This window comes from Prosopis cineraria, unplaced genomic scaffold, assembly GCF_029017545.1.
Source record: "Prosopis cineraria cultivar Desert tree isolate PC_DT_omini unplaced genomic scaffold, ASM2901754v1 PC6, whole genome shotgun sequence".
Lineage (NCBI taxonomy): Eukaryota > Viridiplantae > Streptophyta > Magnoliopsida > Fabales > Fabaceae > Prosopis > Prosopis cineraria.
Genome location: NW_026555337.1, coordinates 4,510,411 through 4,537,984, shown reverse-complemented (window position 1 = coordinate 4,537,984; position 27,574 = coordinate 4,510,411). Strand labels below are relative to the sequence as shown.

Sequence of the window (27,574 nt, the reverse complement as noted above, 5' to 3'; positions counted from 1 at the left end):
TTCGACATCTGATCTATAAAAAACGATGAGAGAATTTTTTGTCTTGAAGGAGCAATTATACATGCTAAGATAGCTTCGCTAACAACTGCTTCACCCGCGAAAAAATTTCATTCAAGACCTCTTAACTGTACTCAATAAAAAAGAAGGCTTACACTCTAAAAATGCACTTCATAAAAGGGTATTGAAGTGAAATTAAAATATAAAATAAAATTATTTTATAATCTCTCATCTCCTTCGATTTTTTAGTAAAGTTGTTCATTTTTTTATATGAAATTATTTATGAACATATAGGAGTCGTTGGTGCTATTACTTAATATTAACTTTATTCATTTTCCTATATTAAATTATTTATTAATCTATAGAAATTGTTTATGCCATTATTAAATAACTTTATATAGAGAAAGGTATAATTTTTCATAAGTTAATGAACAATTTCATAAAAAAATAAATAACTTTAGTAAGAAATTAGAGAAAATAAGTGATAATGAAATAATTTTATTTTATATTTTAATTTCACTTCGATACCTTAATTTGAAGTGAATTTTCTGAATTTAAAAGATTTTATTTTTCTTCTTTTTTTAAGTGCGTTCAGAGAACCTTAGATAAAATTTTCCCTGCTTTTTTCTTATTTTACTCCACGTTGGGAGTTTCCTTTTATCCTTGTTTTTTCCCCCTTTTTGACCAGCTTCTTTTGTCCATCATTTTGAAAGCCAGGGGGGCGGGGGGAATTTGAGCATTTTCCCTCGCAACGCAAGTCCATCTTGTTCCCTTTCTTTCAAGAGCCCAAAATGATTTACATTAAGTGTTGTTTTTTTACCAGCAGATATCCGAGCAGTGAGCAGTGATGTGAGCTTAAGATGCACCGTCAAAAAGAACAAGCGAATGTGGGTTCGTTAGCTGGGTGGGGTTAACACGTCCCGTGATTGACTCTGTGGCCCTTGCCCCTGATAACTACGCGTCGTCGCCAATCACCCCACGACGCCGTTTTGCCGTGCTCCCACACGCTCCCAGCGCACGTTAGACAACACCGGTCCTGGCCTTTTGCCGGCTTTTTGAACTGTCTCTCAGGGTTGGGGGCAAAAAAAAAAAAAAGCCCACGGAGGGAGATGGAGAAATAGAGAAAGAGAGATAGAGCTTTCTCCCCAGTTCACTTCACTTGAAAATCCTCTCAAAAGCTGTGAGAAGCAGCCATTTTACTGCTTTGACCGATCAATGGATCAACTCTTCAAAAGGTACTGCCAACTTTTTTCATCGCTGATGATTAAGCTCACTCTTCATATGAATCTCAGGTGAATTGAGCTTCACCTATTTGATTTCTTGATCTGCACTATTTTCTTGGCTTGTGCAGTATGAGATTGTCCTCCCTGTTCACTCTTTCCCCGATGTTGAACTTATCTGCTTGTCACTTACAAAACTTGGAATTCTCGGTTCAAATGTTCTTTAAGTTGCACAGCAATCATATTTTTTGGGTTTTCATAACAAACAGCTAGTCAATCTACGAACAACCGAGTCAAGTGATTATTGCTTAGTATAACTAACAAGGAGCGTCAAAACCTCGGTCACTTCTTCGGCCATTTCACTTCCCGTAATTTTAATCGCTGTGGATCTATTAATTTTATTATATTTTCTATTTAGTTAATGTATGTACATGGATTGAGAAGAAAGTTTGCCTTGTCACTTTGCTTTGTGCAGGTCTGTGCGAGTCTTTTTTTATCTTCATACTGCTAAATAGTTCATGGATAGTGCACTGCTTTTACGTTTTATCTCCTGGGCTTTGCATTTTTGGTTACTTTCTAGTGCAAATCAGCTATGTTGTTTTTATTACGTGTTAATACTTATTCATTTGCATAGCAAGGGTTTATCGTCTCAATGTAGGATTTTTGGTATATTAATCAAGAGCAATGAGCTTAAGAATTGATCTTGGCTCCTCTGGAAATTTTTCTCAGGATGTCCGGTTAAAAACCATTAAGGTTTTTGATTTGGATATCGATATCTAAAGGTAGTTTTGCAAGGATTTACAATGCAGTTGATGATAAGTAAAGTCAAGATAGTTTTCGGCTGTTATGGAAATCTTTATTGCTGCTTGATTCCCTTAAAAAAAAAAAAAAATCTCCTGCGCTTCTTGTTATTTTACACAAATAATTCTCTTCACCTGGTCTTATTGAATTGGGCCAATTGGCCTCCTTCAAACTGTTTCATTGAAGATTCTAATTTGATTGCCGGAGCATCTTGCTTTCAGATTTTATTACCTGTTCAATTCAAATAAATCCATGTCTGCATGTGTTTTTGAAAGAAATTTGCTTTATCTCAAGGCCAAATTATACAGGGATTTTGTACTTTTCCTCCCTACCCCTTCATTGCTCAGACTCTTCGTGATTGTATTTTGTTACTTGTTTGCTTGATTCCTTCTTTGTCGCATAACATGTCTCTGAAAGAATTTTGCTTTATTTCAAGATTAATATTGTGGCATCCTGTACTCAATCTGCATTTTATGAGTGATCTTCTATAGCACCAAATTTGGCTGGAATATGAGTGCTATTTCTCACTGAACATCCTTCTTTTTACTACAAACGGTCTTCATTTTTATGTGCAATGTCCTGATCAAACAGTCTGCTGGAATGATAGAAAGTTGACTCTGGCATAATCTGCCGGCAACTTTCTTTAATGATTTTTACCCTGTAGTGAAAGTTTATCCCTGCTTATAATCCAACCCACTTTTAAGAATAAACCAGTGAACAGATATGTAGGTAATGACCCGAGAAGTCTGATCAATCATATTAAAATTGAATTGTAAATTACGTAGGTCCCCTAGACCTGGTACTGTCACAAAATCGAATTGGTTTTAGATAGTTTTTACCCGTTGAACTTGTGCTTTTCTGGATCATTTTACCACCTTCTTCATTCTGTTGATTATAGTTCAACACAGTTCAACTTTTGGCTAGTTAAGGATATCTAGAATAATTGCTACTTTTGCATTGACTTCGCTGGGAAATTCTCTTACTAGGTTTGTGCTTGGTTGAGAATAGTGAATGATACTATGGGTGTCTCGGGGAAGTGGATTAAAGCTTTGGTGGGTCTAAAGAAATCTGAAAAGGCAGAGTCTTCAGATAAGGATGTAAATGTGAGTACAGCTTTCTGTTTCTCTTTAGCATCTTGCATCTTTTTAGCATATTTTTTCCTTAGTTTTATTTTTTTTTTCCCATTCTCTCTTGGCAAACATGGCTATCACATATGTTGCTTTTTGCTGAGGTTCTGTATACACTGTTCAATTTGAGCAGTTAGAATCAAGCCATCTCTGTCAGGCTTCCCTATCCCAATCTTAGAGGAAAACAAACTGCTTTTGTGAATTCTTTCCTTTTTTGCGGAGTGTGCACTACATTCTTTTCATCCTTGGGTTTTTGGTTAAGTGGGCATTGTTAGGGACAAGGTTTAGCTTATGTGTATATGTAGAAATTTTATTGAAGTGATTTACATGGTCAGATACAAAACTCATGTTATATGGTTGTTTCCCCCCTAACCCCTATTAAGTCCCATTGTTTGAACCTATGGAAAAAGATATTGCTTAAATATAAATGCAATTATTTTTCATTCAGATCATTGTATTGAAGTCCTGTGTATGAAGAGCTTGGAAAAACAGTATATAGACTTGAATCTTTAGTCTACGTTGCATGAGTTATCATTTGTAAAATTAATACATTATCTTGGTGTAATTTTGTGGGGCATCCTTATGCACCTTTGCATGATACTCAAGTTCATTATTGCTCTTTATGAGTTTGCTCCTTCCTCTATTCCCTTTATTCATGCTATCTATTAAGCTATAGCATGGAAATCAGATATGCTTGTGTTGTAAGTCCCATTCTAAGAGTGGAGGCTAATTTATGGGCATCTGTCCCAACATATGTGGCACTGATGTGTTGTCACTTTGATATTTTGTTTATCCTGCATGTGGCATCTGAAATATTACTTGCAACAAACTCCAGAACTTAGAACCAAATCAAGTACTCTTTGGTAACCTCCCCCGATCCCAGAAGAAAAAATTATTGTTATGACCCAGTTGCAAGGTTTGGGACTTAATTCCCATATTGGAAGTATGAATTCTAATGTGGGCGTGCATATGAACCTTCGACTCTCCAGCCTTACCAGCTTGCACTTTGGGTATGGCTGTTTAAAAGTTCATATCAACAGTTTTGCTATTTCATCCTTGGTTTTTGGCTCAGTTGGGTGGTAACAGGGACAAGTTTTAGCTTATGTTGTTTATGTATGCCCTATATTCATATGGGACTAAATACCTTGAGAGTTCATCTAGAAACTTCACTATTTGCATACTGGTTGTTGATAATGACAACTGATGTCTGGTTCTGCTTAGGAGCAAAGCCATCTTCACTTTAACCTCTATGGAGTAGTTTGAGAATGGTTTGCAATTAACAGCAATTTGAATTGTTTCAAACTTTCCTAGTCTTCGGTTCATTTACATGTACTTCATTTTGATTGATCATTTGTAATTTTAACAAATTGCGTTCTAGTATGGGTTCTTATGATCAATTGCTTATAGGATTTCCTCCTTCTGGCATTTTGAGAAACAGAATGTGTGAAAATTTGAAGCACTGCATGTTACATACTGCCAAAAATAACCTATGCAATGTTGGGTTTTTCAATGATCAGAGAATTGGAAAAATACGGCACAGAAGGAAACAATCCATTGATGGTGACAATGAAAAACTCCAGAATGAGTTTAATCATGATGCTACTCCTTCTGGAGATGCCAATATCCATTCAGTCACTGATGTCCAGCATTCACCTTCTACTTCACAACAAGTACAGGATGCTGCATATAGCCTTCAAATTATGAGGGAGGAATGGGCAGCAACACGCATTCAAACAGCATTCCGAGGATTTTTGGTAATTGCTTCATGTTGTTTCTAGCTTAATTAATATGTGCTAAAATTATTTGTTAATTAATTTCTTCTACTTGAAAGTGATTGGAGGTCTGTATTGATATGATAAAATTTTGATCTTTTAACCCTTTGTACAGTAGGCTATGAAGCAATGATGTTTTTACCAGACACCAATATAGGAGGTAACATGTTCACATGAGTTCTCAATAAAAGATCGTGCGCCAATCATGTCACCTAGTTAAAACAGAATTGTGTGAGAAAGATCTTCCATAGGAAATATTGCCCTTGCAGTATTCCTTTCCATGCGGACGCAGTCTCTTGTCCAATTTGATACCCAATAATCTTTTCAGCTTCTTGTTTTTAGGCCCTTATCTGAAAGGTTTTCCTCCATATCATCTTGTTTAACTCTGTACCAGTAGGAACTCAGCGCTTGTTTCTTATCCAATTTGATAGCCCAATCTTCTGTTCTTCTTCATGTTTTGGTGCCCTTATCTGCAAAGTTTTCCTCTATTCCCTTGTTTCTTATCTGATTTGATGGCCCAATCTTCTTTAACTGTGTGCCTGTCCAAACTCGGTAATCTAATTTCCTTGTGCAAAAATGATAGAACTTAATAGTAAACTGGGAATAGCTTCCAAATTTAAATTCACAACGAACTCCAACAGCTTTAAAAATATTGCATTCAATGAGATTGTTGTGCTTTTTCTTTGGATTATTCATATTACTTTTGTTATTTAAGAACCAGATACTTTAGTAGTTGACTAAAGGGACTTATTATCCACCACCAGGAGGTTATGTTTTGGAGTCGGAGTCCTTTTTTACTTTGGTGTATTGAGAGGAGCAGTTCTTGACTTTGACCATGGTAGAATATCTTGTTATACATGTCAGGCTCGAAGAGCACTACGAGCACTGAAAGGATTGGTACGGCTTCAGGCCCTTGTAAGAGGTCATGCTGTGAGGAAACAAGCTGCCATAACTCTTCGATGCATGCAAGCTTTGGTGAGAGTCCAGGCACGTGTTCGAGCAAGGCGTGTTCGCATAGCATTGGAAAGTCAATCAGCGCAACAGAAACTTCAGCAACAACTTGCAAATGAAGCTCGTGTTCGAGAAATAGAAGTAAGCAGCATTAGATAATTCCAATCGTAATTCTGTATATGTTGCAGGTTTTTCCAAAAACTTGCTTCCATTGATATGAGATATCTTCTTTTTTTGTTTCCTTGTTTAGTAATCCACTTGCTAGGGGATGGGCTGTATTGAAAAAGATTCTTATTTGATTGGTAACATTGAAAAGTGAGACCTACCCTGTTTCCTTGTATCTCTAAATCTAGTTGACATACTGTGTTATGATGTGGTAGAAGGAGATGAAGAGAGAAACAGAATAAAACGGGAGAAATAGGGAAGAAAGGTAAAGGACAAGAGATAAGAGAGAACAGACAAGCAAAGATAGAGAAGAACCATTAATATTCCTGCGATTTTATCATTAAGCATAGCATCTGACTCACATTTAGGATCCCTTAAGTAGGCCCCTTCATCCCTTTATTCTAACATAACCTAACTAACTAACTAACCCCACAACTAACTAAACTATTTATTCTCTATTTATTCTTTACATATCAATACTCCCCTCCCCAAACACCCTTGTCCTCAACAAGAGGAAAATCTGGAAATTGTCTCTGAAAATTACATTGAGACAACCAAGTAGCCTCTTCATCCCCAACCTTCTCTACTGAACCAATATTGCTGTGATAATTCTGCCTTGCTTCCATCCAACCCTTTTGTTTGATATTTTCTCTACCATCCCTGTCACCTTGTACAGCCCAACATGAGTAACCCAATTTCGAAGATCCTTTAGGCTTATTAAAGGAAAATGACACAGCTTTTGCTTCTGAAAGTGACCCCTATATGACAGCTGTGGCTTTGATTTTTCAACCTGAAACTTGCCCAAGTACATGAACCCAAATGAAAACTTATGCAGCACTTTTGAGGAGAGAGAAGACAAATATCTCGGGCTCTGTACCCTGCCCTTTCTTTTGGGTTCAATGTTTTCAAGATTTTCACACCAGAAGTTGCCTCTTTATACGAACAGTGAGAAGAACCTTGTGTGTCAGATGCTGAACTCGACAAGATTGATCCAATAGAGGTTAGTCATTTTTTACTTTAATGGCTGGGATCTAACACTCTAAGACTCATCTTTTGCTCAACACCCAGCTGTTTGAAGGGTGCAAAGACACCCAAGAATCTTCAACAGAGCCAGATGAAAGTGTTTTTTGCCATGAGTTTGCTTTCTCTACCTTTTGAAGATTTATTTCCTGTAAACAACCAAGGTTGTGTGCGTCTTGTGGAGTAAAGGGCTTCATTGGTCTCATGGTCACAACGCTAGCATCTTCTTGGAAACGAGCTTTAATGGCTTCTACATAATCTTCCCAAGAAAGCTGTTTTTTCAATTGCTTGAAAGATTGATGCAACTGAAATGCCTCCACATCCAGGTAAATACTTGCCATGGTAACCTTCCAAGAATCTAGTGTTTCGTCCAAGTGAAAATAATGTTTACACTTCAAAACCCACCCAAGAATGTCATCTTGCTAGAATCATGGAAATTCTATTATGGGTTGTTTGATGCTGCTTACATTGTTGGAAGAGAACCCTCCACCATTACTTGAGTCATCAAAACGTTTGACAAGTAGGGCTATTTGGGCAATGAGGGCTTGGAGTTGATTCTTCAAGGTACAGAGTCTTGCATCATTTCGATCTGCCATCTTCATGAATGTAGGTTGGGAATGTGTTTTCAGCGTACAAAGGGAAACAGAAGGAGATGAAGAGAGAAACAAAATAAAATAGAGGAGAAATAGGAAAGAAAGGTAGACGACAAGAGAGGAGAGAAAAGAGAAACAAAGATAGAGAAGAACCAATAATGTTTGCGCGATTTTATCATTGAACATAACATTTGACTACACTTAGGATCCTTTATATAGGCCCCTTCATCCCTTTATTCTAACCGAACCTAACTAACTAACCCCCCAACTACCTAAACTATTTATTCTTTACATGTCATGTTACTATGTGCGAGGCTGAGCACATGATACATGGGTTTTTGGATCTAATTGCTTGTTGAAATATCCTTTTCATTGTTGTATTCTATAGTTAGTTGAGTTTTCTATCCTCAATTTCTAAGATTCTGACTACCTATTGGCCACTTACTTTAACGTTAGTGCATCTGTTGATAATCAGAAATCCAGTGTTTGCTTAGGTATGATAATAGATTAGGGTTGGAGTTAACTGCAGTTTGAGATGAACTCTTAGACACGTGCTTCACGGGGGCACTAGAAGGGAAAACTAAAAAACATTGACCTTGCAAAAATTAAGAAAATGGCCAGAGATATATAGTTGAGTTTGGAGAGTTTATTCTAGAAACATGCCAAGAGATGGAAATTGGGAGCTTGGGAGGAGAAGCTTTGATATTGGAGATATTAGATGATGCTAGAAAAAGTAGAAATTTAGACAAAAAGACAATGGATTTTGGACTTGGGAATTTGCTCTTCAAATTATATATGTTCAGAAACAAATGTGGAAGCCCATATTTCTTTATAAAAAAATGAATGGACTTTTATAAGGTTATCCAAGTGTGAATGGATTTAAGTTAATATGTGAAGTCCTACATTGGATAAATTTGGGCTCCATAACTAATATAAAATAAAGAGAAACAATTCATAAACTTAAGCATTAAGGTTTTGAGTTAAGATGCAGTGTTCTCCGCTACTCTCGTCCAATTGTCCTTAGGTTTCCAAGTGGTCGCTCCCATTCCTAACAACTTTGTTATACTTACACTTCTTGAATCCTTCTTTTATACTACTTGCGGTACTAAAGCATTTAAAGGGATTTCTTTAGTTTCATTATAGCATGGCAATTTCTTCTAGCTATAGCCAAATGCCTTAATGAAAAAAATACTACAATAATGATAACAATCTTTAGAAAATCCTTATCTCACCAAGTCAGATTGGATATATGGATTACATGATGTTGTGAGTCTTTATCAACAACTTACTTTTCAGATATATCATTCATCATGAAAGTCCTATTCTATAACTTCAAGTGTTTTTTTCTTGATTTTCATCTATATCTTTCCATAAGGTTAAAGACCGTTTGCTCTACTCTTTTCATTGGTGTCTCTCATAGTTTTCTTTAAATATCTCCAATTTACTTTAATTGATTTTTTTTTTTACCATTTTTTTGGTGAATGATTTTTTTTTTTCATTTTTCCTTAATAGGAAGCATACTAATTTTTCCTTTTATATAATCACTTCGGATTGTGTCTTTTCTTGTATGTATTCATGTTAACATTCTTATATTTGCTACCTTGGTTTTTTGCTCCTTTTATCCTTTCAATGTCCAACATTGACTACCATGCAGTATGTAACAGTTTGATAAAATTATCCTTTAAGCGTGGTAAGTATTTTGCAGTCACAAACAACTACTAACGTGTCCTAAGGAAAATATAAAGAAAATAAAAGGGTAATTTTTTTTTTTTTTGTCTTTTGTCTAAAAGTAATAAACTTATAAAATTTTCTGTGCCATTTCTATATCCCACTTCTTAAACAACGTCTTTTCATATAATTCTGGAAAGACTATACACTTGGCCCTAGTGTCATATCAGTACCATTTGTGTTTAGAATGTTTGGTGAAGGTGAAAATTTTGTGAAGAAACTATATTTTGATATGATTGCTCATTTATTGATGCAGAATATTATAGCACAAAATTCTATTGCAGTTTGCTTTTCAAGTGTTTCTTTAATGCTGCCTTGCAATTTAACAATTAAACAATGCACATGTTTGATACAGGAAGGTTGGTGTGACAGTATGGGATCTGTTGAAGAAATTCAAGCCAAATTATTGAAAAGACAGGAGGCTGCAGCTAAACGTGAGAGAGCAATGGCATATGCTCTGGCTCATCAGGTAAGTTACTGCCTCTTGCTGAGTTATACAGGTCGGAAATGCACATGTAAGAACTTAATGATATTTGTGGTTTCCATTACATGTCGACATGTGTGGATACATTAGTATGATTGTAAAACTCTAGAATGAATGGACTTGTCAGATTACACGCAATTGACCTGGTCTATAATCTATGTTGGTTGTGGTTCCAATTTTCTGACCTAAATTTGTGACTAGAATTGGGTTGTTAGGGTTTCATCATTATGGTGCTTGAGAATGATATAGAGATGACAGGAATAGCCGAATTGCTTTGCTTTTCGTTCATATGAATGTGGCTATTTATATGCATAGGGAACCTCTAGCATCAGTTACAGAATAATCCTATCATTATGACTAATTCCTATAATCAAGCTAACACTAAATACAAAATATCTACATTAAACTTAGAATATTCTCTAACAGTTCATTCTTCAGTTTTTGATAAAAAAATCCTATTGTTATTTTTATGTTGGTAAAGAATGCAGTTCATGGTCAACAACCAAGTTGTGATTTTCCCTATTGGAAATGCCAAACACTGTCGATCAGCCTTCTTTGCTTCCCCTTTAATTATAATTCCTGAGAGCAGAGATCAGCTGCAGAGTAACTTTCTGAATGTAAATACTCAACTATGGTCCAACTGGCTGTCTTGGCATGACATGTGCCGGGCAATCATGCCCTTGAAAATGTAGCCTTTCTTTTAGCTATTCTCCACCATAAGACGGTAAAGAATTGTTCTAGTAATATCTGAATATTGGATCTCAAGATGACTTTTCAAAGCATTTCAAGGAAAGTGCTAGTTCAGTTGGGTTATTTATTTGCATATACGGCCATCGCCTCATTCTATAACACTAACAGGTACTGATAGATAGAGCACTAGGCCCAACCATATCACCATGCTAGATAGATTCATGTATTACTTATATTTGATAGCATAACTTAATAAGATTAGTTGTCTGATAATGAAAGGTAAGGGAGAGTCAAAAGGTTTCGGCTTGAATAGGAGTAAAACAGTATATTTGCATTGTAATTTTGATAAAAGGTCAGTGAGTAGTAACTTAGAAGTGAAATTCAGTGATTAGACCATACCTTAAGTGGAAAAGTTTAAATATTTGAAAGCGATTATCCAACAAAATGGAGACATTGATGGAGATATTACATATAGGATACAAGCGGGGTGGTTTAATTGGAGAAATGTTAAAGGAGTTATTTGCAATCATAAGTTACCTAATAAGTTTAAAGGAAAGTTTTATCACACTGCTATAAAACTAGCAATTTTATATGATAGTGAATGTTGGGCTTTGACAGGACAGCAAGAGCATAAAGTTGGAGTAGTAGAGATGAGAATATTGAGATAGATGTGTGGATATATATGTAAAGACAAAATTCGAAATGAGCGAATACGAGAAAAAGTAGATGTGGCATCTATTGAAGAAAAAATAGTAGAAAATCGTTTGAGATGGTTCGCACATGTACAAAGAAGATTACAGGAGGCAACTGTGAGGAAAGTGGAATAGATGACTTTGAGCTTTGTCAAGAAGGATAGAGGAAGATCAAACAGAACACTTTTGGAGGTTGTTGAGTGAGACCTTTTAATTAATAACATCTTAAAAACTTAATAAATAATAAAGTACAATGATGTCATAAAATCTATGTAGCCGACCCCACTTAGTGGGATAAGGCTTGTTGTTGTTGTTGTTGCTGCTGCAATGAAAGGTAAGGGAGACCAGAGATAAAATGATCACAAGACTTCTTGCCACTATGGACCTTATGATGCATACTTAATCGAAGAAATTTCTCATCACTATATTTCTATGGTGTAGCTTTTCATCTATTGATTGTATTCTATCTATTATCCACCTTCACCAATAGCTATCAGATATCTCAGCTTCCACTTATTCCCTGTTGATTTAAATAGGGTATAATCTATGCCTAGTTGTACACAATTTTAGGAAGATGTTAGATTTTTAATCAAATATAGAAACAAGATGGTAATAGAGCAAGATTTATGTTGCATTTTTCCTTGTCTTGCTGCATATGGTGCTGTCATGGCAAAGTCTTTCTGTTTGGGTTTTACTTGTCTTTGGGTTGTATAGTCTGTCAGATTTTCAACACCTGCTGTTGCTTTTACTACCAAGTAGCTCGTAAGCTTTAGAATAAAGCTGTGCACTAAAGGGCATTATGTTACTAATAAATTGTTTATTGGTGGATAATCATAAGTACTGCTGTAAACACATTGAAGCCTGCTGTGATTCTTCAGTGAGTCCCTGAAAATCAACTAACCTAAACTTTTGTCAATAAAAAAACGCGCTCACTCACTGTAAAGCAATGGGCTTGTAATTCAGGAGATTATTGCTCCTTTTAAATTTTTGGTTTCGTCTAATTTTTCTTTCTTCTTTTTTATTTATGTGATAATGACTATAAAGGGTGCTTACAAAATGGAAATTGATTCTGAAGATGACAATTCCTCAACTATTCAATTATACTGATGCCCCTGAGAGTTGCAACGCTTTTTTCTTTAATACATTTTTCCCGCTCATAAGTTCATGAACAAGATCTCTTTTTCTTTCCAGTGGCAGGCAGCATCAAGGCAGCAGGCTGCTTCTGGATTTGAACCAGATAAGAGTGGCTGGGGTTGGAATTGGCTGGAAAGATGGATGGCTGTCCGTCCTTGGGAGAATCGGTTTCTTGACATTAATACAAGGGATGGAGTAATGGTCTGTGAAAATGGAGCAGTGGAGGGTAAAAATGGAATTAGATCTCAATTAAGATCTGCTAGCAAGAAATCAGTTCCGCCAAATGTCAATCTAAACCTTGCTAGTCAGAAAACTGGGCCATCATCATCTGATGGTGGTGACTCTTCACCTAGTAAGTCTGCTGGTTTGCCGGAGGCATCAAAAACACAGATTAAGCCAAAATCTAATGCAAACTTTGAAATTGAAGAGGCCAACTCAAGACTTAGACTTGGTTCAAGATCTCACAGTAATCCAAAGGAGAGAATCACACAAGCTGATAAACAGGCAAAAAAACGATTATCTCTGCCTAACAATGGTGAGTTACTCTATACGCTTTTCTACCCTATACATAGGGATGTAAATTGTCGAGACTGTTGTGTCAGATATTCATCTTAATGCTAGCAGCTTAGATGAATAGGTAAACAGCTAAGTACGCAGGTTGTTCTTTCCCTTTTGGATGACTCTAACCAACTTTATATATCTGCCTTTCTAAGCATTCACCCCTTGTTAAAAAATGTTGGCAAGGGTGGCATCAGACCAATTTCACTCTTACTACTTTATCCCGAGTTCAGGCTTTTCTTGGCATGGTTCTAACACAGCATCTCCTCACCGAAGGTTCTTAAATTTTGTGAGAAAATAATTGATGTTTAATGTTACTTCTTACTGCTGATGTTATCCCTTTGCAACTTGATATAGAAAGTGTGTAAATGTCTTGAATACCCAAATCTAATTGAAGATAGCGTTTGGCAGGAACAAAAAGTTTCTAAACTTGTTTATTTTAGCAGGGGGAAGCGCTGGGGCGCAAACAGCCAGAAATCCCACCAGAACTAATGTGAAGGGGGCGATCAGCACTCAAAAACCTCTTCGGGACAAACCTAAGCTCAATGGAAGAGGGGATGTGAATTCGACAAAAGCTGTTCCTCAACCCGCAGAAACGTAATGCTAGAGAAATACCCCACCTCTCTCCAATTGAGGCACCCGCCCATTGTCTGTTTGTACATACCATGCTTTCGTGATGAGTAGGGCTTGAAATCGCCATGCACAAGCACCTCCATGAAGATGCTGATTTGCTGTTGTGGTGAGTGGAGTGGCTGGTTACTCGGGTTCGAGGATATTGGCTTGGAGAAGTGTTTTCGAAGTTGGCAAATATTTGTTGTAATTATGCATTATTTATTCTTGTCGGTTTGTGTGATAATGTGGTATTTATACTCAAATGTACAACTTTCTGAGTGCGATTGCGGGGTATCATTTCATAGGTGTTCTTTTCTAGTAACATACGATTGTTTTTATGTCTTGTGCCTTCCTGGTAAGAGATAAATAAGACATCATGCTCACTCTAGTTAAAAAAATGATTAACCTTTTTTCGGATAAACAAAATTATCAATCTTACGTGTTTGTAACAAAACCTTTACAATTCCCCTTGAAAGAATTATTCGTCAAGATGGAAAATTGAGTCGAAAAAATGCCCAAAAGAGGGGGTTGCATTTTTGAAATAAAAAACTATTTTAAATTAAATCATTGATGATGATATATTTTTAGCAATCAAACATATCTACAGATACATTTCCTAGTTCCAGTAAATAATTTTTTTTTTTTAAAAAAAGCGCACATTTGTATTCCGCTTGGAGGTGGAATGATCCTATTTGCATGTTGCGAGAGAGGGAATCGGGAATTATGCTTTGAATTATGTGTGATACTGTGATCTTTTGAATTATCATTATCATAGCGAAATAATAAATAACAAATTTACAATTCACAAACTCCGTTAGCAGTGCCGCGGCGACATCGGGTGTACGCCGTCAACCCTAACGGCGAACTTCCTCTGCACCTCACACCAACCGTACTGAAGGATCAGGCGACGCCTTCCCAGTCATCGACCCCACGCGTTCCTTCGATGTCTCGCCCTGTGCAAGTCTCGACTCCACATTCTCTCTCCACAGTAGAGTCTCCTCCCTCTTTCCTCTCCCATTCTTGTCAGTCTAGTGCTCGCAAACACCTAACATAAACCCACCAATTTTCCTTTCGAGTTTTCTCTCACTTTCTTCGGAGAGGAAAAATCACATCTTTATGAGTTCTTTTTTCTCACAATTCCAGGCCTTTCTGCTGAAATTCAGTTGCACACTTTCTTCCTGAATTTCCTGCACTCTCTTTCACAATTCCAGACCATGTATCCCACACTCTATCCCCACGAGTTTCTAAACCCTTTTCATCGATTTCACCCATTTTTCTTTCCCCCCTGAGATTTGCTCCTAGTTCCATGTTCTCAACCCCATATGTTCTCTCGTTCTCTCTTCTCTTGTCTCTTCCGATCCTCTTCTTCTTCCTTGCCCCTCACATCCTCCCTCCTCGACACTCCGTCCCCATTTCCCTCGACGACGAGCTCGACGATCTTGCTCTCTTTCATCGCGCCGCTGCACAATCGTCCTCGTCGTCCCCTCCAAATGACCCCAACAGACACTTCCATCTTTCGTCATCCAAGTATCCAAAGCTCAAGATCGCTTTCTTATTCCTCACAAATTCTGACCTCCATTTTGCCCCTCTCTGGGATCAATTCTTCAATGGCAACCCCACCGATTTGTACAACATTTATGTTCACGCAGATCCTGCCGTAAATGTCACGCGCCCAACCAGCGGCGTTTTTAAGGGACGATTCATCGGGGCCAAGCGGACCTTTCGCGCGTCTCCCACTCTTATCTCTGCCACCCGCCGGTTGCTTGCCACCGCGCTTCTTGACGATCCCGCCAATGCCTATTTTACCGTCCTCTCGCAGTACTGTATCCCTCTCCATTCTTTCCGATATGTGTATCGTTCCCTTTTTGTGTCCCCAACCTTCGATTTGACCTCCTTTGAATATGATCCTGAAGCGGCTCGGCTGGGTGTACGACTGATGTACAAGAGTTTCATCGAGATTCTCTCCAAGGAGCGTATCCTTTGGAAACGATACATTGCTAGAGGTCGATTCGCTATGAAGCCCGAGGTGACATTCCAACAATTTCGAGTTGGATCTCAGTTTTTCACGCTCACGCGTCGACATGCAATGTTGGTGATAAAAGATCGGGTCCTCTGGGGAAAATTCAAGTTGCCTTGTTATAGAGACGACGAGTGCTACCCTGAAGAACATTATTTTCCTACTTTGTTATCAATGGCGGATCCAGATGGTTGCACCAAATACACCCTGACGCGTGTCAATTGGACGGGTACGGTGAATGGGCACCCTTATACATATAAGCCCGCTGAAGTATCGACGGAGCTGATTCGTCAACTCCGGGTGTCGAACTACTCGGAATCTTATCTGTTTGCTCGAAAATTTACCCCTAATTGCTTGGAAAAGTTGATGGGCATAGCTAAATCGGTCATATTCAAGGACTGAAATCTGAACACGGTATGTTAATTACTTGTTTCTGTTTTCTTTTGTTGGCGTTTGAGTTGATTAACGGATAAAAGAAGATGGATTTCCTGAAATCTAATAGATGCGTAACAAATTTCTTATTTGAGCATTTGCATATCCTGTCCTGTGCATCAGTCCAAATCTTGTGCCATTATGCATGCTTCTCAGGTTAAGAGTTACTCTTTACTCCTATATAAGCCCATGTCAGATTCACTTTATAATGGATGCGCCTGCCATTAGATAATAGATCTCAGGTTTTATGCTTATACTTTATGCTGTTCTCCACTAACAATGGCTGGCCCTGCATTTTTGGTTCGTTTTCTCTTCATTCTCACTTCTAAATACGCGCCGGATATTAGATCCGGAGTCAAAGAAAGACCCTATTGAATGTTGTGACTTGTGAGTGGCTGATTCTTCCGAAGAATATATATTCCTTTTAGGGATTAGGGGCTTCTTTTTTTGACCTGAAAGGAGCTTCTTTTTTAGATGAAGTGGAGAAGTATAACTCTTACCTTATGAAATGTGTCATTGCTTTTCGCATTTATGCCTCGCATGGTTTATGACGAGAGTAAAAAGGTTGATGCTATCTTACTTGAATGCTGGCCGTTAAAATATAGCGTGCTAGTAGCTACTTTTCTTGCTTTCTTTAGTGGTGTGTTTCTTTCTGATTAAACATACGCTCCACTTGTCAACCATGCTAGGGTCAATGCTGCTAAATTACGTTATATCAGATTCTGCGCTTGAGCTGACCAATTCAGGTCTAATTTTATTCTCACAGGTGAAAACTTCAGAGTTAAGAAATCTCTGGTGAAGTTGGAATTTTTTACCGTTGGACTAGTTTGATGGAGATATATGGTTTGAAGGGGCATGAACAGCTGACGACCCATACACCCTAAGCTCTCCAACGCAGAGAGCCGGGATGCAAGTAATACTGGTTCAAGAAATGAATCAAAAAAGGCAGGTGGATATTGGACACCAGCGCGAGCTTGAAACCTAAAAGGAAAAGGCAAGTACTTCAGTCATGTGTGTTCTGTTGGTGTGAAAAAAGAAACAGTGGTCGTGCTCAATTAGCTGTCAACTTGTTATAAAAGATTGTGTTGGCTATTTATCCTTTTTGGAAACTGTACATAGAGTTCTGGACAACATTCATTAAAGGTCTACAATGTACTTTAGGATGAAACGAAACGAATCCTGTTGCCAAAACTTGAGGGAACAGTTACTACAAGTGGGGAGGGGGGGGGGTTCTGGCCAATTGCTTCTCCCATCTCTGTACTATATACCTTTATTTCCACCATTCAAAGAAATTCAATGTAGACATGGAAGAATGATGTCGATTTTACTATAATGGTTATTTGATCTGTTTATCAGACATGTAATTATGCTGATAGTATATTTTGTTATAATATTTAGTTGACATGTTCGAGTCTCTTCTGGTTTCGTCTCTTTAGAAAATCTGTCGATTCCCTTCCAGCCCCTCTTTTCCTTTGTTTTCTTCTTCTGGGAACTGCTTTTATATACCCCTCTTCTCGGGTGAGGAAGCATCAGACGTGATTGAAACCTAGAAACCACGGACAAAATGACCGACAAGGAGAGAAAATCATAGGAAAGAGAAGGCAGCGGCCAGTTGAACTTGCAGAATTCATGGGTGTCATGGCACTGCCGATTGTTATGGTAGTATGATTTATTAAACAAACTAATTAATGTCCGTTGAAAAATATGATAAATTTGTAACTCCAGATACTCTGGTGGCAGTAGATTCATTTTTTTATAAACTAATCTGACTAGTCAATGTGATAGTGACGGTGGCGGTGGGCTGCAAGCTGGAGCCTGCAGAGCGAGAAGCTTCGTGGAATCCCTCCACTCTCGTGTACATTCTGTAACATCTATCTGATTTCATTTATTTGATTTTATTTATAAATTATTGTATAGTTTTTTAAGTAATATTAAAAAAATATTTTTAAAATTATCTTTAATAAGAGAGAAAAAATAATATTATTTTTTAGATTTATTATATAAGAATATATTTAAAATTTTACACATTTTTATTATTTTACTTTTTATATATTGATATTAATAAAATTAATAAAAATGACTCATGAAGAGGGTAGGGAGAGTAATGAACTGGAAAGTTAAATGACCAGAAGAACAGACACAGCTCTTTCTTCTAAAATTGAGAGGGTGACGGGAAATGACAAAAGAGGGGGAGCTCTCCCTTTCTTTTCCCTCCTTTTCTCAATTTTCACCTTTATCAAATTTGTAATTAAAATAAATTTATTTAATAAAATAAAAACAATGATGGAAATTAAGAAAAGGAGGGAAAATGAGAGAGAAGAAAGGGCTGGAGAGCTTGACTGGCAAGTGTGCTCGTTGAGAGGTGTATTCCACCTCCGATCTTTCCTAAAGATGTGAAGTGGACTGCTCTGCGCTCTGTCCATGACGCACGAGTTACACGGATGGGGATGTGATTCCAAACAGGGCTTGAGGAGGTCCGTGTTACGGGGTTAGTATCTTTTACGGGAATTTTAATGCCGTTTGTACATACCGACAAGAACTCACCTACCCACTCATGTTAGGATATAAATTCATGCGCCTTCATTTTTTCTTGGTTAAATTCTGATCTAGTCAAAGTGATAGGTGATGGTGGGACAAGGGTGTGTAATATTCTTGCTCGCCTTTGCTGGGAAAGGAAAAGGTTCAAGTTAGGTGATTAAGTTGTTAACTTGCCACCATATCCCAACTAAAAATGGACGTTTTTGTTCTGACGTTCTTGGATCTGCCATGGATGTTTAACACCTCAACTTTATTGGATTGCCAATCACATGGGGCGCCATCGTCTGGTAGTAAATATGGGCAAGAGGAAAGAAATATGGATCTCGTGGTGCCTGGTCATCTATCTATCTTTTGGATGAAACACTCATACAAAGCCACATCAGTGTGGGACTCCGCGTATATTGACGTGATCAACAGCGTAAAGTTCCCTTGGGCTGGTCCTCACTTCCCTCGTGTATTTGATTATTAATCCTTTTCTTTTCTATTTTCTTGTGCCCAAGATTTAAGAATCTAATCTAACTAACCACCACGGTGCCTTGAAAAGGTTGTGGCTCTTTTGGGCCCAAAAATAAAAGGCCATGTCTCTTTTGTTTTCAGGAGTCCCCAGTAAACCTTTGGCTGAAAAGTGAGAACGTTGTTTATTGTCAAGTTCGATTAAGGGGGGAAAAAGTAAAAAATTATGAATTATGGGTATCAATCGTTATCGGACCGTTTTTTTAAGAAATAAGTTGTGTAGCTTTTTCAGAAATTTTCTGCCCTCTTTTTTTTTTTTGGTGGTATTGATAAATTATCATATTTATTACTTGTTTTAAAAAAAATTACCCATTACTTAGTGTTTTCCTACTGGAAGAAGAGACACACATAGGGACTAACGCACACAACATATGTCAATACTGGCTTTGAATTTGAGACCTCCTTTTAAGAGGGGAAGGTGGTATTACCTAATAACTAGCCACTGACTATTATGTCTATTAGTTAAAAGCAAAACACTCGGATGAATATTCCACCATAATTGCATATTTTAAAATTTTCTAATACTTAAATGGTCAGATCTACAGTTTCTACCTGTAGCATAGCCTATGGATATGTGTCCATTGTTTTTATTATTTTTTATTGTCATCGTATTATATATCAATTAGGAAGAAAATAAGAGAACAAATTAGAACTGGCATTCCCTAAAACTCTGTCTTCATCCGTCGGATTGAAAGTATCTCGATCAATCAAAGTTCAATTCTACTTGAATAAGGATTTCTCAAATATTGGATAGATGTTGCTAAATTGAATATAATACTTTATAAAACAGGCGGAGTTTTTTTTTATTATTTCTCTTTTTTAATTTTTTTTCTATTTCTTTCCATCATTCCTTAAGCCCCACACAGTTAGTGCCCCAAACATGCTGAAAATTCATCTCTGAGTTGCTCTGCCAATTGGAACATTTAGAGGAGCTCCCGTGTCAAGAAAATTCAACTCGATACAAAACATAAGACAAATAAGCAAAGAATATCAAGAACTTTGAGATTTCCTATGAAAAGAGGCATAGGACAGAGCCATTATGGAGAAGTTTCGTGAGCTATAAAGGAAACTTCAAGCTCATATTGACTATGAGTTGAGAATGTGAATGCTTATTGGATTTTATATATTGAAGAGCGGGAATTGTGGTGTAACGTGTATCTCCCTTGGTAGTTGTGATCCATTGGCCGTAGATCCATTTTTTTATTTTTTTTTAATTCTACGGAAGACTTCTGTTTTTTTAATTAATTATTTCATTTCTCCTGGACAAACTAACATTATGTTCAAATCAAATAAGCAAATATATTATGATTATGGTAGTCTATCCCTCACATATAGCCTCAAGGACATCGTGGAAGATTCTCCAACTACATTACAATACCTCGCTCCTTGTGCATAAGTAGTTTTGGCTGAATATTTTATTCTTTAATTTAATGTAAGAAGGTCGATATGAAATTATATTAATACTTGTCTTTGATTTGACTCCTGCATTGGGAATTACCATAAGGGTGCTAGTGACTATTCGGTTAGAAAGAAAGATACTTGCAGGGAGGCATCTAGCTTTACCTTGAACTAGAATTTAGACATTTGCAATGCACAGAAACATAGATCCACATTGTTTAAGAGACGTGGATGGGAGAATAGTAAAAATTAAATTTTATTAATTCTTTAAAAAATGACAAGTAAAAATAAGGGAGAATTTCAATTAAAAATTATGGGTCTAATTTAATTATTAGTGATACAAAAATCTAAAAATTCAGTTCAGTTTAGAGGAATTGAAGTGAAAATAATTTTAACAGTGAAAAGATTAAAATACTATTCACTTATTATGCAAAATCAATCATCATTAATTTTTTTACTTCACTTGTTAATTTACCAATATGAGTTATAAATTACATGAATTGACGTGTAAATAATTATACATAACTTGATATCAATTGTTCAATTATAAGAAACAACATCAATTATTAAATTACTAATTTTACTTTTTAATTTATTAACATTAATTATAAATTACTGAAAAGTTTTGTAATTTGTAACTGATATAAATAAATTAACAAGTAAAGTTGGCAAATTAAAAATTGACGTTGTTGCTTGTTTGACAAATTGATACAATTTACAATTCATATTGTTAAATTAACTAGTGAAATAAAAAAATTAATAATTAATGATTTTGCATAACAAGTGGAGGGTACTTTAATTTTTTCATCATTAAAATTATTTTCACTTCAGTTTTCCTAAATTGAATTAAAATTATAATTTTTTTCGGAACCCACAAATAATAAAGTCACATCCCTAATTCTTAGTTAAAATTTTCTCTAAAAATAACTATATTGTTATTTTTAACTATATATGTTTTTTTATTCCTAGGACAATATAAGAAGTTTTTTTTATTTATTAGAATATATAAATATAATAATAATTTATTTTATTGTCACATAATTTATTTTAGAACATACGAAAAACATGACTAACATTTTATTTTATATAAATTATTTCAGAATCAATTAAAATTGGCATATGTGATAAGAACTTTTAAGCAATGAGTTGGGAACGAGCCTCAATCCTTATATACACCGCAACTTAATTGAAAAAACATCTACCATTTATTGTTATTGCCTCTCTAAATCAAAATAAAAATTAATAACTAATTCTTTAACATCACAAATAAAAAAAATGTGTTGACATAGTATCATAAAATGGAAAAAATAATATAATTAAAAAAATACAATCTAAATTTTAAAAATCTAAAAAATATAATATAATTTTAATTTAATGTATACTCCCTGTGGTTCTATTTATAAGTCATTTCTACTGACCTCATCGATATCAATACAATAAAAATATAAAAAATAAATTTAATAAAATTACAAACATAACCCTCAAAAAGTAAATAAACTATATAATATTATTTTTCTATTTCTCTCTCTTTTACTTTTTAAGAATAGTTTAGATATTTTATTTAAAATAAAATATTATTATCAATATAATAACTTATAAAGTGAATTACTTTACCCTTTTAAAAAATAATTAATAAAATAAATTGAAGAAAGTATAGTTAAATATTAATTTATTTAAAAAATTTAATTTATAAAAAATAACAATACAACTACATCGGATGGCACTGTAGGTCTACAATGCCCGTCCAAGGCAAACAACAAAGGATGGAATATTAGAGCTAGTGTTGTAAATTCAGGGCAACGCTAAGTTATTCTTGGATGCTTGGAGACTTGTTTTTTTGTACTATATTTTTAGTATTATTACCCAACAATGGTTTTTTTTTTTTTTTTGAAAGGAGAGTGAAAAAGCTTTTTTACCTGTTGTATTTGTATGATCATTTTATTTCTTATTCTTATATTTAAGAATTCAGTACTATTTCAATAAGTCCAAATTTTCTTTTCTTTTTTCCCTTTTAAAGGCAGGATTATCGTGAAATGTCACCTGCTTATTTGAAAGAGCAAAGCATCTAAAATAAATCAAAATGAAATGGGAGGTACTATTTGGATGGGATTCAATGTGATGGAGTTGTTTAACTGCTTGTTAATGTTTTGATCAGTTTTAATATTAATTTTTTTATAATTTTTATATAATAAATATAATATTAAAATTATTTAAAAACAATTGAAAATCAACAATTGAAATTATTTGAGAGGAAAATAAAGGGTCAAGATCACCCCATGTGGTGATAAGCATTGGGTTGATGAGTACTAAATACAAACTTCACTTACTACTCCTTTAATTCTAATTATGGGACAAAATCAGTTAAATTGACAGTTTTTAAAAAGTAGTAGTTGATAGTTGATATTTAAATTTATAGAAAAAATGCGTGACGTTTTTAATTACGTGCTGATACTTTTTATCTATTAAAAAGGCTTCTTATTATGTAAACTTTATATTATTAATTGATAATTAATATCGTAATGCATCGTTGCGGGAAAAAAAGGTCCAAACCTCTGCCTTTGTTTTTGGCCCCTTTTATTTTCCTCATATGCAGTTACTCTACTTATCTTCCTCGTTTCTGTCCGCTTACGAAGACTGATAATGTAGACTCAAGTTACTAAGCGAGAACCAAGCCTTCAAATAAAGTTAACACTCCCGTTGCCGATTACCACTGACCTATAGTCCTCTGCAATCCCTTAAAAAGCCTTATCACTGCTGCAGATTCCGATCAAGATCCTCTCGGGTCTACAATGGCTGCAAAAATGGCAGCGTTGGTGATGCTAATCCTGACGCTGCTGGTTGTGTGTCTCGACGCGGACAACACCAAAAGGGTCTACCACCCTTGCGCCGATACCAAGATTCAGAGATCTGATGGCTACACTTTCGGCATTGCTTTCAGTTCCAGGGATTCGTTCTTCTACAATCAGTCCCACCAGCTCTCTCCATGTGACAGCCGTCTCGGTCTGGCTTCGTCGTCGCCGAACTCACAGCTCGCCTTGTTCCGCCCGAAAGTCGATGAGATCTCCCTCCTCTCCATCAACACCTCTAATTTCTTTCCGGTAAGCCGGCGTTCTTATTTTCCCTTCTCCTTTTCCCAGCATTGGATGCAGTTCTTTGCTAATTTCTGCTTTTGGATCTTGCTTTTGCATTCGATTTTCATTTTATTTGTGAAGGTGGATTATAGAGAATGAGTGTGATGGTTGCTTCTATTTGTTGGATCAAATAGTGCTATTGTAAATCGGGTGCCTTAGCTATTGTTTGATATTTGCTGATTCCTGCTTTGCTGTAATTTTTATAGCTCTCAATAATAATTATAGGTGCATTCCTATTGGAGCTTATCTGACCCTAATCTGTCTGAAGATGTTCCCAAAACCGTTTTAATGAGGTTTACTAACAGATAAATGTAGAGTTGGATAACAGTATTCCATTTAAAAAAAATAGGGAAGAGATCATGGTTATAAGTTCTAATCTGCACTTGTCACTTTATTTGTTTTTCCACTATACCACAGGCTTACTGTCATTATTGCTGCCTTCTTGTCAATGGTAACACAAATATAAGCAGGACTATTGGTAGCACTGTATTGTTCTTCTTCTTCACTTCTGCTCATCACTGTTGAAACTGAAATTTCCTGCGAGCTATTGACTGACTGAAATGATCTCTTTTCCTGCTGCTGCTATCTTTCTAAGCTGGGATTCTATTTCTTCAAAACAATTTGCTATTTTTGTTACGTCAACTTAAATGTCTGACTGTGAATGTTAATCTTATATTTTTATTTTATGTTTAGAGTATAATTCGATCTGGACAAACTTGGTTTCATTACCGTGTCTCCTTTTCACTTAATTTCTTCATGAAGCCCTTGGTTTAAAAGTACATTGCATCCATAATGTTGAACATATTATTAATTGCCAAGGTAAACATGGTGAGGTGAAGAATCACTATTCCTAAGTTGGGAAGCAGCTGTACTGAACGAAATTGTGGTTCAACATGGGTATATAAGAAGACTCTACTTGATGCTCAAATTAGTAAGGCGAGTCGCCAAAACGTGTATTTTCACATAGTGATAAGACAGATTTCCTGCTGGCGATTGAATATTAAAGGGGGCTCTGTCGGCTAGGTTGACGTGCGATTTGTTTGTGTATTATATTATGCATGAATAAAACTGTCGATGTCTTTGTTGTCAAAAGAAAAGAAAATGCTGAAGTGTTTCAGCGCTGAAACTTTTGAACAACTTCATGATTAGACTAAAATTCTCAGGACATGTTCACGCAGACAGCACGGAATGGTTTGTTGTACAATCACCGTTCTGAAAAGATATACTAGCATGTCTGGAAGCTGCTAGTATAGATGGGCATCTTATGTTCTCCTGAAAAGAAAAACTAGAGAAGCTATAAAAAAAAAAAAAAAAAAGAAAGTTGCATCTGAGCAGCTTCTCCATTTTTACCTGAATTTGATTTTTTGTTTACCATCATAATATGTAGGATTCTTATGGTGGGTATATGGTGGCATTTGCTGGGCGAAAATATGCTGCAAGGTCTCTACCTGCGTTTGTTGCAAACAGCTCATACATTGTGACAAGTTTTACACTGGTAAGAATGTTAAACCATGGGCGCGACAATTTCAGACTTTGGCTTTTTGATAACCTATTTTGAAGGCCTTGGATTTGTCATGTTAGGTGCTAGAGTTTAAGAAGGGTAGGCTACAGAATTTGTACTGGAAGAGAGACGGATGCGCTTCATGCAAAGGAAAATCTAACTTTGTTTGCCTCAATAAACAAGACTGCGCAATAAGAACATCATCTTGTAAGAACCGAGGGGGTTCAGTGGATTGTAGTCTTGGGATACAGCTAGCCTTTTCTGGTACCGACAAGCATCTTACGGTGCTTAACTCATGGTATGAAGTAGAAAACCTGCGCCAATATTCTCTTTACGGATTGTATTCAAATCTGAGGGAATCCTTGACCAGCCAGTACAACAAATTCTTTTAACCAGAAATTTTCAATCTTTCCCTAGAGTTTGGCTTGTAATTTCACACTGCTGCTTTTTGTGTCCATTGATGCTGATTCTCGATTTTTTGTTTTTATTGTGGTGCGATTTATAACCATGTCTGCAGATTGTATTTGTTTTTTATGCCTAGGAATGTATTGATTCTACTATTATTATTGAAGTTAAAATCTTGAATGTGAAGTCGATGTGGAGGAATGCCGTCCTGATATAGTGATATTGCTGGGGACTAACTTAAAGGATATTTTAATTGTAATAGAACGAAAAAAGAGCAATGCATATTGTTGCACCCGAATTATGATCTCCCAGAAAGGAAAATCAATAAATATAAGAATTATTATTAAAATTTTAAAAGAATAATTTTTAAAACTTTTTTTTAAAAAAGATTTATAATAACTAAAATAAGGTTTGGAAGTCAGTTGTGTGTAAAGAAAGTGTCAGGTATCTCGTATTATCCATCCATAAAAATGGTTATCTTAAGTGAATTAGACAAAATTAATATGGTCTTAAATAAAATTTAATTACTTTTAATTAATAAAATAAGAAAAAAGGAGATAAGAAGAATTTAAAATTAAATCAAGAAAAATATTATTTAGTTACATGTTAAACTTGACCTAGGGGCTAGGATAAAACTCTAGAGCTAATATATTCTTTAAAGAAATCAAAGCTCATGTAGTTAAAAGATAAAAATGTATGTCAGTTTGTTAGCATTTTTTTGGAAAAAGAATTTTTTATTTTTTAAAAAAGTTTTTAATTGGATTGGTATCTTTTGATTTGAAAAAAAAGACTTATTCTTTTATTTGAAAAAGGATTTTTTTAAAAAAAATTATATTGAAATTCCTTTGGAGATTTACAAAATCTAATACAGAAATTAATTTATTTTATGTTCGTGGAAATTCCAACATCTCATATAGCATAAAAATTATTTTTTGACTTATTTATATTTATAAAAAATTCTTTTTTAAACAATGAATAAAACAAATTAATTAAGTATTATGATTAGTGTGCCCGAGGTAGCCCATTGCTACATATGGCATGCCAATTGATTAATTACCTGTGAAGACTTTAAAAATTTCACATGATATGATTTAAAAAAATAAAAAACTCTCAAATTAAATATTAATGTAATGTGTGTTAGAGAAGCGTATAATAATATAGGCAATTTTTGGAAGAAAAAAACAAGGGATCAAACCTCAGGATCTTTATCACTTATAGTAATTTAGGTGATTATTTCAATCATCTCCACCTTATAGGCACAAAAAATAACCAATCAATACATGTGCTTGAACCATATATGTGCTTTTATATTTTTCTACGAGTGTGTATAAATCGGATGCCAATAAAAAGAGATGAAAAGGAATAACAGGAAATGAAAGGCCTCGCCAACAGACGCGCTCCAATGCACGTGTAAAGAAGATATCATGTAGAAATACAAGGAACAATAAAAAGGAAAGGGGAAAAAAAATGGTAAAAAGAGACAAAACACACCAAAAGTAGAAGAAAGAAATGAATGGTCTGAACTCCCTAAACAAAAGAAGAAGAAAGCAAAAATATATATGCAGATAGGCATTTCTATAAATTTACAATATAAAAAATTTGTGATTCATAAGAATGTATCCAGATTCAAGAAAAAAAAATAAAGCTTTACTCTATAAATTATTTCTTTCTTTTTTCAATCCTATATTATCAGGCAAGGAGAAGAAGAAGAGAGAGAATGATTATCTTTATCTTTATCTAGCAATTTTTTTTTTTTGGTTTTTATCTTTTCAAACTCCACTCTCTCTATTTTTTTTACCTTTTTTTTCTGCCCCCATTCTCTTGACCTTTTTATATATGAGAATTAAGGCTTCTATCTTTAATAGTTAAATTTCATCAAATCACAATTTATGATTAATTTTATTTAATTTTTATTATTTTAAATCAAGCCACAATTTTGAGAACTAAATCTTCTTGCTAATTGAAGACTTATGTTAAGGTACAAATTTGAATTTTTTTTTCATTTGATGATTTTTTAATTAATTTTCATTTCATTCTTTTTATTAATCTATTGAAAAAAAGTTTTCAATTATTTTTGCTTATTCAATTGTTCTAT

At 35.2% G+C, this 27,574-nt stretch overlaps 3 protein-coding genes across 6 annotated transcripts; all 3 read left to right on the top strand.

Annotated features, from left to right (window-relative positions):
* Positions 1 to 1,065: 1,065 nt before the first annotated feature.
* Positions 1,066 to 13,882, top strand: LOC129313455 (protein IQ-DOMAIN 5). 4 transcript variants are annotated; one of them, XM_054956580.1, is made up of 7 exons: positions 1,066 to 1,232; positions 3,005 to 3,121; positions 4,663 to 4,899; positions 5,782 to 6,009; positions 9,730 to 9,843; positions 12,432 to 12,909; positions 13,379 to 13,882. In XM_054956580.1, the coding sequence occupies exons 2-7, from the start codon at positions 3,038 to 3,040 to the stop codon at positions 13,531 to 13,533; spliced, it is 1,296 nt and encodes a 431-aa protein (XP_054812555.1). In that variant the 5' UTR covers positions 1,066 to 1,232; positions 3,005 to 3,037; the 3' UTR covers positions 13,534 to 13,882. The 4 variants fall into 4 exon arrangements, with proteins under 4 accessions (XP_054812555.1, XP_054812554.1, XP_054812552.1 ...); XM_054956579.1 differs by having other exon boundaries at positions 1,067 to 1,232; positions 3,027 to 3,121; positions 13,376 to 13,882; XM_054956577.1 differs by having other exon boundaries at positions 1,067 to 1,232; positions 13,376 to 13,882.
* A 573-nt stretch (positions 13,883 to 14,455) lies between these two features.
* On the top strand, positions 14,456 to 17,407 carry LOC129314657 (glycosyltransferase BC10). Its single transcript, XM_054958148.1, has 2 exons — positions 14,456 to 15,975; positions 16,760 to 17,407. Exon 1 carries the CDS (start codon positions 14,851 to 14,853, stop codon positions 15,961 to 15,963), a length of 1,113 nt encoding a protein of 370 aa, XP_054814123.1. The 5' UTR covers positions 14,456 to 14,850; the 3' UTR covers positions 15,964 to 15,975; positions 16,760 to 17,407.
* Positions 17,408 to 23,030: 5,623 nt separating this feature from the next.
* Positions 23,031 to 25,665, top strand: LOC129313749 (uncharacterized). Its single transcript, XM_054957115.1, has 3 exons — positions 23,031 to 23,540; positions 24,961 to 25,068; positions 25,155 to 25,665. Exons 1-3 carry the CDS (start codon positions 23,232 to 23,234, stop codon positions 25,464 to 25,466), a joined length of 729 nt encoding a protein of 242 aa, XP_054813090.1. The 5' UTR covers positions 23,031 to 23,231; the 3' UTR covers positions 25,467 to 25,665.
* Positions 25,666 to 27,574: the final 1,909 nt, after the last annotated feature.